Raw genomic sequence first — 14,511 nt, forward strand, 5'->3', positions numbered from 1 at the left:
CAACCTGTTTGCAACAAGGCATTAAGGTAAAACTGCAAAAAATGTGGCAAAGAAAATAGCTTTATGTCCTGAATACAAAGCATTATGTTTGGAGCAAATCCAACACAACACATCACTGAGTACCACTCTTCATATTTTCAAGCATGGTGGTGGCTGCATCATGTTATGGGTATGCTAGTCATCGGCAAGGTCTAGGAAGTTTTGTGGGATAAAAAGACATGGAATAGAGCTAAGTACATGCTCTCCCAGTTACTGGTGTAAAGCAGACTGAAGCAAAATCTGAGCTGGAGTTGCTTACCAAGAAGACAGTGAATGTTCCTGAGTGACCAAAATACAGTTTTGACTTACATCTTGTTGATCTATGGCAAGACTTGAACATTTCTGCCTAACCATGATCCCCAACATCTTGACAGAGCTTGAATAATTTTGTAAATAATAAGGTGCAAATATTTCACAATCCAGGTGTGCAAATCTCTTATAGACTTACCCAAGAAGACTCAATGTAATCAATGCCAAAGGTGTCTAACATGTATTGACTAAGGAAGCTGAAAACTTATGTCAACTATAGTTTAGTTATAAAATGTTTGTTAAACTTGAAAAAAATAAAAATAAATTATGAAGTATTCCAATTTGACATTAGAGATTTTTGTGTAGATTTGTTGACATAAAATTACAATTAAATCAATTTTGATAACATGTTGTAACAATAAAAGGTGAAGAAATCCAAGGCGCCTGAATAGTTTTGCAATACACTGTATGTGTGCGTGTGTCCCTTGCATATGTACGTGCGTGTTCACGCTTGACCTCACTGTTAATGGGAAAGCTCTCTCCTCATGAGGAAACGAATCAATCAGGCTGAATCCCTGGCTGCCAATGAGACCAGGAAGAACTAGCCAGCTGACCTTGAGCTATAGGAAGGGACAGCAGACCCAGTCACACCCCATTGGGGGGAACAGAAATGTCCACAATCCACATCCCATTAAGTCCCATTATAAGGGTGTAGCAGAAGGTGGTATCCGTCCCAAATGCGCCCGAGTCAAAAGTAGTGCACTATAAAGGGAACAGAGTGCCATTTTGGATGCAGATAATGAGAGAGGGGATTGTTGACGCTGACGGGGCGCTATTCTAGAAGATTGAAGTTGTAAATGGTGTCTGATTCTCTATTCGATGACTAATCCATGACAGTAGCAGTCCTTTATTGAAGGATCAACCACTACTTTGAATGTACATTTGTCCGTGTCTTTTTAAGTTATATCGTCACGAGGAACTGTGTCAAGAACCACCATACGTGGAGCTTTTCAACTGAAAGCCCACATCCAGTTCACCCACTTTAGGTTCCCACTGCCTGAAGATCATACTGACATTTTATTTGTTTTGCGTCTGGAGAAAAAGTGAAAAGATAGTTAACTTTCTCACTCTGTATTTATGGAGAATTCAGACAGGCAAATGGAACAGGAGCTAGCAGGAGTACTGCGTGGAAAGAGAGGTCCTTGCCCATAAACCCCTGAAGCTAAAGGGTATTTTAACAGTGTGCAGCCCGAGCCACCATCAAATCTATAATCTTGTCTATCACCCTCTGAGTCCTATCGTCCAATCGTCTCCTCCTAATTAAATTATGGATGCTGATTTCAGACTGCGGCGATTCACTAAGCCCACCAAACTGTCACTGTAACGCACACACACACGTACACACACGTACACACACACACACACACTCTGCCTGCCTCGTCACCGGCCTGGTAGGATGAGTTATGATGGCTGTGTGTGTGTGTGTGTGTGTGTGTGTGTGTGTGTGTGTGTGTGTGTGTGTGTGTGTGTGTGTGTGTGTGTGTGTGTGTGTGTGTGTGTGTGTGTGTGTGCGTGTGTGTGTGTGTGTGCGTGTGTGCGTGTGCGCATGCGTGCGTGTGTGTGTGTGTGCTTGCTTCTCTGTGTATGATCTATGGATGTATCTGTACTTTTCATCAGGTGACATAAGCCACTGATTCCCCCATAGGGCTTTAAGGGGAGACAGTCAGTGTAATCAGTCAGTGTTTTCATGAATCAGAAGGCCTCAGACAGAGAGAGTATTCCCCAGTGAGACTAAAGCTCTGCTCTGTCTGAGGTTAGCCTGTTCCCTTAACTGTGCCAATATCTGACAATTAGAGTTGGCAAGACAGCACAAACAGATCTGGGATCAGGCTAGTCTGAGGTGACTCCTAATTACCCCTCTAGATCCAACTACTGGGGTTTACATGGGAGCCACTGTAAGATGTACCACTAGTGCCACCTGAAAATAACTGCACTCTGTCTAGGACTATACTATGGCTTCCCCTTACATGAACCAAGCTGGATTGCATTTGAACTGTCATACAGCATACTTGTTCTCTAAGGCAGACATATATGATGTACAGATAACGTGTGATAAAGGGAACACAGAAACACAACTCCTTCTCTCTGTTCTGTTTATGAATTCCACATGGTTCCCTGGGTTACGACATTACAACCTCCGGCCTCCTGTGTTTGTGTGGTTGCGTGGGCCACGCAGGAGGAGGCTGCCGCTATGCAACCACCACCACAGGGCTAAAACTAAGGGAGAGTTTCAGCTCACTACCACCACTCAGGAAGAAACAAAATGGTTCCCTGGTTTCCTACCGCGTTGATGTAATGTCGATTAAGATTGCGACACACTGCACACACGAAGAGAAGTTCAGGCTAGGAAGCGTACACTTACTACTAAACATGTACAATACAACACGTAAACACTGGTGCAGATACTGTACATGCACATGGGAATACAGTGCCTTCAGAAAGTATTCTTACCCCTTTGCTTTTTCTACATTTTGTTGTTCCAAAGTGGGATTAAAATTGATTTAATTTGTATTTTTTGTCAACTACACAAAATACTCTGTAATGTCAAAGTGGAAGAAAAATTCGAACATTTGAAAAAAATAGTGTGAAAAATTAAACACTAATATATCTTGATTCGATAAGTATTCAACCCCCCTGAGTCAATAGTTAGATGCACATTGCAAAATGCCAAACAAACTCACATTCCAAAACAAAACCACGTGTCCATGCAAGTCATTCGTTTAAAAATCCATTCATGAAGTGTCACTTGTGTGTCCCAATCCTCATATTACTTTTGCATTGGTCTTCCAACAACATTCGGGAGGAAACAGCGCAATAGCCTCTCTATCTGAATAGGTTATATTCAGTAGCCTATATCCCCGGTATAGCCCGTCTCCCCTAATCTGCTTCGTATGCGCTCACAAATGCTCTGCTACTCACAGACTGTTTCAGAGATCAAGTTATGATGCTGCGTGCATTTCATCAAATGCTCACAGTCAATCAACTATAATAAAAAATTAAAAAATCCTAGCCCTTGCCAATGACAAGCATACCCATAACATGATGCAGCCACCACCATGCTTGAAAATATGAAGAGTGGTACTCAGTGATGTGTTGTGTTGGATTTGCTCCAAACATAATGCTTTGTATCACAGGCATTACTCTGTAACTGTTGCAAAGTCACCATTAGCCTCATGGTGAAATCCCTGAGCAGTTTCCTTCCTCTCCGGCAACTTAGTTAGGAAGGATACCTGTATCTTTGTAGTGACTGGGTGTATTGATACACCATCCCAAGTGTAATTAATTACTTCACCATGCTCAAATGGATATTCAATGCCTGCTACCAATAGGCTGTTCCCTTCTTTGCGAGACATTGGAAACCTCCCTGGTCTTTGTGGTTGAATCTGTGTTTGAAATTCACTGCTCAACTGAGGGACCTTACAGATAATTATATGTGTGCGTACAGAGATGAGGTAGTCATTCAAAAACCATGTTAAACCCAAATGGGAAGTGAAGTAGATAAGGATTAAGGTTGTTAAAACAGAAAGAAACTTCACGGATGAGTTTAGGAATTTATCCCCACTGGTTAAGGTAAGGGTAAAGGTTTGGAATAAGGTTAAAACAGAATAAAATAAAATAAAAAGTGCCTAGCACGTAGTTTAAGCCCTTGTTCTATATCCCCATCCACAACACCTACTAGATGGTAATACATGCTCACGTTTCCCTTGGTGGACTCTATTGAAGGCTTCTCCCGATGTCTTGGGGACCTGGACAAACGTCGAATACTGAAGTCTATATGGTGTGATATCACTGCTGACCCACCTCCAACCTCAGCCACATCTCTCGCTCTCTTTGTCAGTGATGTGTTGTGTTGGATTTGCCCCAAACATATGGCTTTGCATTCAGGCCAAAAAGTGTATTCCTTTGTTGTGTTTTTTTTTGCAGTATTACTTCAGTGGCTTGTTGCATACAAGATGCATGTTTTGGGATATTTTTTGTATTCTTCTTTTCACTCTGTCATTCAGATCATGATTGTGGAGTCATTACAGTGTTGTTGATCCATCCTCAGTTTTTTCTCCCATCACAGCCTTTGAACTCTGTAGCTGTTTTAAAATCACCAATGGCCTCATGGTAACATCCCTGAGCAGTTTCCTTCCTGTCCTGCAACTCAGTTCAGAAGGATGACTGTATCGTTGAAGTGTCTGGGTGGTTTAATACGTAATCCACGGCATAACTATTAACTTGACAATGCTTAAAGAGATATCCAATGCCTGATTTGTTATTGTTACCAATCTACCAATCACTGCCTTTCTTTGTGAGAATTTCGAAAAGCTCCCTGGTCTTTGTAGTCGACAACCTTTCACTTTGACATTACGGAGTATTTTGTGTAGATTGTTGACTAAAAAATGACAATGAAATCCATTTGAATCCCACTTCGTAACACAATAAAATGGTAAGAACTCCAAGGGGTCTGAATACTTTGTGAGACACACACACACACACACACACACACACACACACACACACACACACACACACACACACACACACACACACACACACACACACACACACACACACACACACACACACACACACACACACACACACACACACACACACACACACACACACTCTCTGGCTCGTCTGTCCTCTCCCTCTTTCCCTGTTTCTCCATGGCAGTCTTCCTTCAATTCCATTTCTCCATTATCTTCTTCTTCCACTCTCATCCTCATGCTCTCGTTCACACTCCTTCTCCCTCGCCCATGGCTTAACTAGGGCACAAGTGGAAACTCTGATCAAAGCTCAGTGAGGAATTGCACGGCCCTGTGTGCCACTGATCCATTTCATGGATCTGGAATGGTGTCAAGTCTGTCTGCAGTGCACACTATGAAATGTGAGGAAACGATAGATGTTGAGAGCCGGATGGATGATGAATATGTGTACAACAGCTGCCGGTGGTAAGCCCCCACTTCTCTTTCTGCTGATCTGAGTATTGAACATACAGTACAATCCAATTCCAATCGGAGGAAAACATCCGGTTCGAGCCAGGGCTCATTGAACTCCATTCAGCCATTGAATGGGACTTAACTTACAGGCAGGAAAACAACTGTAAGTGACTTTATAGACGACATTGGCCATCCTGACAAGAAACCTTCCCAAGACGATAACAGAGCACTATTTGATGAGGCGTAGTGTTACACATTGGAGATCAGTGAGGGTTGTACCGAGCCACAGGCTTTCGGCGTGACCTGTTTACAAATGGCTGAATCACGGCCCTTCAACAGGCATCTATTGCCTATACGGTGTTCCGACACTGCGGAGGCGGCGGTGCTACCGACCACGGACAATCAAAGCATTAACGTTGCGTGACTGCGGAGTAAACATCTCGGGATCGTTACATTCTCCAAAGCCAGGGCCAGGGCCCGAGCTTAATGGGTATCAATCAGAGGAACGTATCACACTTTCCCTCTCTTACACACACACACACGCGCCACACACTCCGACATATGCGCACACACACACACACACACACACACACACACACACACACACACACACACACACACACACACACACACACACACACACACACACACACACACACACACACACACACACACACACACACACACACACACACACACACACACGGTCTCTTTCTGCTTCTAATCCATCAAGAGAGAGGGAACGTTTGATCGCCCCATTACGCTGACCCGCCGAGCGCTTAACCACTGGGAAATGAGATTTTGGATTTCGGGATTCGGAAACCCAAACGACAGTCCACGCTCGGTAAAGCTTTCCCCTAAACTTTTAGCGTGGTTTGGAGGGTTTGTGTCTGCATATGACGAGTCATCGTATTTCAATTCCAAACACTTGCAAGTAAATGAAACACCAAAACAAAGCTATACAGTATTCACCGGGATAGAAAAGTTAGCAGTCATGCTAGGCCTGGGAAGTTTGTAATGGGGCCAGGGATGTGTGTGTGAAATGGATGGTCGGTTATAGGCGAGGCTACAACTAGGGTAGTGCATTTCCTTTGAATGTCCTGCTTATTCCCTCCTGATTTCGGGAAATCTTTCAACGGGAATTTCTGGAAACCTGGGAATTTTGGTGAAAGTTCCAGGAGTTTTGCAACCAATGGTTTATGTGTAGAATCAGATTTGCATAGAAAGGAGAGGGTTTGGACTGGCGTGAGCAAATCCAGCACTAGAGGGTGCAAGAGAAAATGACAAGAGATATTGTTTTCAACTCTGGGCTTCAAACCCACTTCCAAATAACTCACTTTGACTCTTTGCTGTTTACTGTCTTTCGAAGGGCAGATGAGGAAAATACCACTTTGTTTCAAGGGCACCAGACCCACCCTCAACCATTTATTAGTGAACATTTTGAATTGGATGTTATTGGACCTGGCCAGGGCCAAGTATTGAGCCAATTAAACCAATTAGGATCCTATTCCCTATATAGTGCACTACGTTCGACCAGGGACTGAACTGGGTGCCATATAGGAAGCATCCTCTATCTTCTTGAAGGTCAAATTACACAGCAGTTTGGTGTATTGTTATATAGGGACTGAGGTGGCACATGTTTCAGCTGATGGGGCCAAGTCCCCTTTCGCCTCCACGTTTAACCGGGCCTGCAAGCAGAGCTGTTTTTATCAAGACACAAATATCCTGTGCTTTTTCTTTTGGTGAATAGGCACATACAGACACAGCTTGGCTGCATTGTAACTGCGAAGCGGCCACGGTGCGCTCGCATATGGGGCTCGGACAGGACTGTTGCTTTTCTAACTGTATGAAAACATTTTAACAATGTTATTTAACTGATTGAAGATGGGAAAATATATATATGCAGAATAGTGTTAACTGCCTGTAAACAGCTTGGGGGGGGGGGGGGGGGGTGTCACGATCGTCGTATTGTGGAAGAGAGGAGGACCAAGGCGCAGCGTGATAGCAATACATCTTCCTTTTATTGAAGACGAAAACGAAACGAAGAACACTGACAAACTATACAAAACAACAAACGACCGTGAAGCTATAAAACGAAAGTGCAGACACAAGCAACTAACGTAAAGACATAGATAATCACCCACAAACTACCTAATGAATATGGCTGCCTAAATATGGTTCCCAATCAGAGACAACGATAGACAGCTGTCTCTAATTGAGAACCAATCTAGGCAACCATAGACATACATACACCTAGACTGAACACTGCCCCATAAACATACAAAAACCCCTAGACAATACAAAACACATACATCCCCCATGTCACACCCTGGCCTAACTAAAATAATAAAGAAAACAAAGATAACTAAGGCCAGGGTGTGACAGGGGGTTATTTCATAGATTTAATGAATGTAATATGAGGCCTACTGATTATTTCTCACTATCTACTTGCAAGCTAGTCATTGACAGCCAGCATGCTCCCAGAGTCTGCACCACAACGAAGGTGACATGCCCGCTAATCAGACATGCCCGTGTTCATCATCGTTCTTACAGGCGAAATGAAATGATACAATACATTTTCTCGTGATGCATGCAGCTCAAATTATATATACAGTGCCTTCAGAAAGTATTCACACCCTTTGACTTTTTCCACATTTGGTTGTGTTACAGCCTGAATTTAAAATGGATTCAATTCATATTTTTTTGTCACTGGCCTACCATAATGTTAAAGTGAAATTAGCTTTTTAAAATTGTCTACAAATTAATAAAAAATTCTAAACTGAAATGTCTTGAGTCAATAAGTATTTAACCCCTTTGTTATGGCAAGCCTAAATAAGTGTCACACCCTGAACATTTTTATTTCTCTATTTGGTTAGGTGAGGGTGTGATTAGAGTGGACATTCTAGTTTTTCGTTTTCTATGTTGGCCTGGTATGGTTCCCAATCAGAGGCAGCTGTCTATCGTTGTCTCTGATTGGGGATCATATTTAGGCAGCCTTTTCCCACCTGTTGTTTGTGGGATCTTGTTTTTGTGTAGCTGCCTGTGAGCAGCCCAAAACGTCACGTTTCATTTTCTTCTGTTTTGTTTGGTGAGTTTCATATTTATTAAACATGTGGAATTCTACGCACGCTGCGCCTTGGTCCAATCATTCAAATGACTAGGCCAATAAGTTCAGGAGTAAAAACTTGATTAATAAGTTGCATGGACTCACTTTTTGTGCAATAATAGTGTTTAACATGATTTTTGAAAGACTTCCTCATCTCTGTACCCCACACATATAATTATCTGTAAGGTCCCTCAATCAAGCAGTACATTTCAAACACAGGTTCAACCACAAAGACCAGGGAGGTTTTCCAATACCTCGCAAATAAGGGCACCTATTGGTAGATGGGTAAAATAAAATCTGACATTGAATAACCCTTTAAGCATAGTGAAGTTATTAATTACACTTTGGATGGTGTATCAATAAACCCAGTCACTACAAAGATACAGGCGTTCTTCCCAACTCAGTTGCCGGAGAAGAAGGAAACCGCTCAGGGATTACAACATGAGGCCAAATGGTGACTGTAAAACAGTTACAGAGTATAATGGCTGTGACTACAACATTTCAGTTACTCTACAACACTAACCTAATTGACAGAGTGAAAAGACGGAAGCCTGTACAGAATAAAAATATTCCAAAACATGCATCCTGTTTGCAACAAGGCACTCAAGAAATACTGCAAATAATGTGGCAAAGCAAATCACTTTTTCCTGAATACAAATAGTTATGTTGGGGCAAATCTAATACAACACATTACGGAGTACAACTCTCTATATTTTCCAAGCATAGTGGTGGCTGCATCCTGTAATGGGTATGCTTGTAACCATTAAGTACTGGGGAGTTTTTCAGAATAAAAATAAACAGAATGGAGATATAGTAAAACAAAAATTAGAGAGTATGCCAATATTAAAAAGCCTACACGGGGAATGTCCGCGTTTTAATATTGTACTGGACAAAGACGGGAAGTGGACAAAGATACAGGCTACTGTGCAACTCACTTTTCAGGTAGGATGCACTAATTTGTTTGATCATCGTTATCACAGTATACCATTGTTATTATATTGTAGGCATATTTGTTATTCTAAACCAGTTCCTTAAATATGCAAAACGTGTTTTGTTTTATTCTGTTGAGACACTTTCGTTGGCTAAATTAAGTTAAATCTGTCTTTTTAATAGTGTGCGCTGTATTTAGTTTAAGATAGGTTATATAAGTAGGCCTGTTGTAAAATACATATAATTTGCCTATTGCTTTAGGCAATAGCCTTTCTTGGTAATTGCTGGACCTTTTGAGAAGGTTTAAACCAGTTTGCCAGTGTTTTGTTTCATTCTGAGCCATTTCCTTTGGCCAAATCAAGTTCCAACTGTAATGGGTTGCCGCAATATAATATCCTGCTCGTATTTTCCCTATAAAATTGGCTTGACTTACTTTTTGTAGTACCCTAATAAAGTTTAGAAACTTTTGTGAAGGTTTGGTGTGGTTATTAACCTATTATACCGCAGGCCTATGATATGAAGGCAGTACCCACCAGCACTCCAACTGACTCTGATAGTTGAACTTGAGGTGAGGAATAATGTTTTAGTCCTACCAAAGTTACTCCTATATTCTTACAATATAATGCTTATCTTTCTAACAAAAATATTAACGAAGTAGCCACCTTCTGTACACCTATATTTGTATAGCAGATGCAGTAGGCTAGCCTCTGTGACAAGGATAATTACATGTCTGTGTCGTAGCATAGCATATCTCTCTTTCTCCGGGGCTAGGCCTCAGCTTCTCATGCTTTACATGTATTTTTTGTATATTCATATCATACAGTGGGACGCCTAATCCTACAGGTCTATGCATGCAATGCTCTGATGCATTTAGTGCTCAAATCTCTGACAGCTGAACCATGAGGTGGACAATTGCTGTTTGGGGATAGGTCAAAACCATTAAAACAATAGGCTATAACGTTTTGTAATCCTTCATATCAAAACACAAGGAATAGTGTTAGGCTATAGGCTGATTTTAAGGACACACGTGGCACATTTGGCCAATATCCCTCGTATATTGATGGTGCTGGCTGCGTGGGTGGATGCCCTAATGGGTTACGCACCCAATTCATATGATTTAGGGCAGGGTACTGGGCAGAGGCCGGCTAGTGGGGGACTATTTAACAGTCTGGTGGCCTGCTCCAATAGAAGATGGGGATAGTGCCAACTTCCTGAAGAAGGGCCTCCGTCAAATTGAATGACAGTAAATAAATGAGTTATGGAAAAACCTGACAGGCGTTAACATGGAAAATGGAAAAAGAGATGTCTGCTTGTGTCCAGTGAGCCCTAAACGATGACGTTAAAGAATGCAAATACTGTACTCTGAAGCAGATAGCCTGCTGTAAAATAGTCAAACACTTACGCTATTCTGTACTGACATTTCACTCAGCAAGCGAATCTAGCCTAATTAATTCCCATGTTAAAAACATAACACATGACTTATAAGCAGAGTCAACACAACCCTTTCTCCTCCACAGCTTGATAGCTACCACAGTAAATTGGCTACGATGAATGCGCGAGATTGCTAAGTGTCTGCTTGAAGAGTGACGCGTTTTAACTGAATCCAGACATTGTTTGTTGGGCAGGTGTTCTAGATTGAAGAGAGGAAGAGGAGGGGAATTGTCATGCAGTGAAAGAGAGAGACAGAGAGAGAGAGAGAGAAAGAGGGAGATCTCTGCCGATGCTGGTGCCTTTTCATCGAGGGCCCCTGCTGGGACCGACCTGGGCAATACACCAGACTAAGCTTTCAGCCTGGCAGACCCCATACAATGCTGAGGGTTTTAACATGGGCCTGGGGAGCTGTGTGGTGTAAGTGGTTTGTGTGTGTGTGTGTGTGTGTGTGTGTGTGCGTGCGTGCGTGCCTGTGTGCGTGCGTGCGAGAGCTTGCGTCTGAGAGAGTGTGTATGTGTTTGTGGGTATGTGAGCGAGCGTGGATACGAGACAGTTGGAGCATGATAAAGCAAGGTTTACAGACTGACAAGGTGACTTAAGGCTCAGAGCGAGAAAATATAATTGAAAAGTAGGACTCTTTTTTTAAGTTTGAAGGAAATAAAAGTACATACATGGGGGAATATTCAAACTGGGATACTCCCTTTCAAGCTCTCCAAGTTCTCCTTTCATGTGTTCTTCTGAAACATGCATGGGAAGCGCTCCAAAGGGGATGGAAGCATCCAGACGCCGTTCAAGCTCCTAATACATAATGTTACAGCAGTTCCGGATGGGAATCAGAATACACCCTTGGGTCTGGAGAGCTTGCTGTCACATTCCATGAACAGTATACACCAGAAAACTACAAGTATGGTAACCCTGTGAGTACATTGGCCTCTCTTCACCTTGCTTTTCCCATTTAATGGATGCATATATCTCTAAACACAAGAGTACTCCATGGTAAGGTGTCCCTGTGCGGACATACCTTGCTTGCGGACGTCCTCCACGGCGAGGATGAGCTCCTCCTTGAGATCGTGGCTGTTCTTAGCGATCTGCTCGCCCTTCTCCAGGAAGTTCTGCGTGGCCTGCTCCACGGACAGGGCCAGCACGTGCGCCTTCTTGGAGCGCCCCTTCTTCTTACTGCTGGGCCCTTTGTTGCTGGTGTTCACCAGGGTGGTCACCTGACAGACGGAGAGGGAGAGGTTAGGACGGGAACGGATGCTGTTATGCAGGAAGAACGAGACTTGGTTCTTTGTAAAACGGCTCAGGTTTCTCAGCTACAACTCATACCATCCTCACGCTCGTGATCTAGCAGAACAACAACTGTTCAGCCTAGCACATCTACGGTAAGTCAAAAGGAACAAAATAGATCCAAGAGGCTACATAGAGAAAATAACCGATGCCAAAAGGTGTGTGTTAATGTTATAAAGCACTCTTATACACTAACTGCTAGTTCAATGACCTGTGGGATATGTTGCTGACTGATCCCCCCCCCCCCCCCAATTGAAACGAAAGACAACTCTTACAGTAATCTAAGCAGACCATAAAGGGACGAGGACACTCCAATGGCTGTCCTGGAGCTTAAAACGTTGAAAGGCATCTCGTATAGTTAGATTGCATTTCATCGCCGTTCATCCGGCCTATTCACACAACTAAAAGACGTCTTCGCAAGCAGTTCAGGAGGCAAGCCATCATGAGTCATTGACAAAGCTAGAGCGTGCAGGAGATGCGACATGCCTTCAAACGGGGACTCCTGTGTCTTTGAGCAGAATGTATGTAAGGAATAGGGGGACATTAAGGACGCACACAAAAAAAGCCAGTGTGTTAGAAGGGCTAACAGCTACATTTGTGGGAGTGATAAAAAGTCATATGGCCATGTATAGAAAGTTTACTTTGAGGTAGAGTCCCAAATGTCACCCATAGTCCCTATATCTAGTGCTCTACTTTTGAACTGTTTGGAAAAACATAAAACCTTATTGTGACAAATTCAGGCCGTACCTCTCTGTTCTTGTGAAACGGTGTGGTCAATTAGAAACACCAGACTTGGTTTTAATGGTTCCCCAACGTCAGAGGATGTTGGTTCTCAAACTGCTACTCTACCAGTATAGCCTACTGTACATCTGTTTGGAGTGAGACACACAGAGTATTGAAGAGAAAAGGCATCATGAAGCACTAAATGAAACACGCGCCCAGCTACAGCACTGGAGAGAGGGAGATCTCTGCCGACGCTGGTGCCTTTTCATTGAGGGCCCCTGCTGGGACCGACCTGGGCAATACACCAGAGCCAGACTAAGCTTTCAGCCTGGCAGACTCCATACAACGCTGAGGGTTTTAACATGGGCCTGGGGCGCCGTGTGGTGTGAGCGGTGTATGTGTGTGTGTCCGTGAGAGAGCGTGTATGTGGGTATGCGAGCGTGTGTGGATACGAGACAGTTGGAGCATGATAAAGCACATTTTACAGACTGGCAAGGTGACTTGAGAGACAATATCATTGAAAAGTAGGGCTCTTTTTTAAGTTTGAAGGAAATACAAGTACATACATGGGGGAATATTCAAACTGGGATACTCCCTTTAAAGCTCTCCGAGTTCTCCTTTCATGTGTTCTTCTGAAACATGCATGGGAAGCGCTCCAAAGGGGATGGAAGCATCCAGGCGCCGTTCAAGCTCCTAATACATAATGTTACAGCAGTCAAAAAGTCATATTGCTAAGTACAAAAAATTTACTTTGAGGTTGAGTCCCAAATGTCAACCATAGTCCCTATATCTAGCGCTCTACTTTTGACCTAGTTTGGAAAAACAGAAAACCTTATTGGGACAGATTCAGGAAGTACCTCTCTGTTCTTCAGAAACGGTGTAGTCAATTAGAAACACCAGACTTGGTTTTCATGGTTCCCCAACGTCAGCGGAGGTTGGTTCTCAAACTGCTACTCTACCAGTATAGCCTACTGTACATCTGTTTGGAGTGAGACACATAGAGTATTGAAGAGAAAAGGCATCCTGAAGCACTAAATGAAACACGCGCCCAGCTAAAGCACCGGAGGGTACGTACTTGTACATGTACTGCCGTCTGGGGCCTGCTTTGCCAAAATCTGCTTGGGGGTAAATCGAGGAACAGGACTGCAAATCAAATTGGACCCTCAAGTCTGGCTCCAGGCAAGCAGGAGGAGTGCCTACAAGTCAACGCTACCACAAGTCCACTGAGAAGGGTTGTGGGGGTGTTTCTAGCTTCGTAGCTTCCGGGTTCTGCCTTTTGGTTTCGGTAATGGCCCCACGTCGCACAATTACCATGCCGAAATGGAGGCGTAATGAGCCGAACTTCCCACACAGGGGGAGAGACAAGCTAACAGCCATCCAAGTGAACAGCTGTTGGGGGTCCCTATGCGTCAGCTAGCTTCTCAGAAGCTCCGAGAGCGTAGTGGGGCTCGCTGTGGTTAAGCTGGGCCTGGCTTTGCCTCGGGACAACACGGCATACAATTCTCAGCTGCCAAATACTGGGAGTACATTGAAACACACCATTTTTTGAGAGACGCTTCCAGGTTGGATTCATGCACCAGAAACAAATGAGGGAAACTAGGTCACGAAACAACCTACATTTCAGCAATGAACTGAAATGAAGCCGCTGCTTTTAGTCTGCCATTGAAATGCTGAGGGTAGAGGCCTACAGGCGAGTTAACCTTTTACCAGTATGATGGGATGGAACTGGAGAAATGTATCGGTGTGGATGCAAGGACC

The 14,511-nt window shown here is 43.4% G+C and overlaps 1 protein-coding gene across 2 annotated transcripts in view; it reads right to left on the reverse strand.

The window, feature by feature from the left end:
• Positions 1–14,511, reverse strand: part of LOC139578900 (catenin alpha-2-like) — a 707,491-nt gene that overhangs the window by 498,017 nt on the left and 194,963 nt on the right. For both annotated transcript variants that reach the window (XM_071407028.1, XM_071407029.1), the window contains exon 3: positions 11,765–11,960. In XM_071407028.1, the coding sequence (XP_071263129.1) occupies positions 11,765–11,960 (196 nt within the window). The remainder of the gene's footprint in view (positions 1–11,764; positions 11,961–14,511) is intronic.

Source organism: Salvelinus alpinus, chromosome 6, assembly GCF_045679555.1.
Source record: "Salvelinus alpinus chromosome 6, SLU_Salpinus.1, whole genome shotgun sequence".
In the NCBI taxonomy this organism is placed as follows: domain Eukaryota; kingdom Metazoa; phylum Chordata; class Actinopteri; order Salmoniformes; family Salmonidae; genus Salvelinus; species Salvelinus alpinus.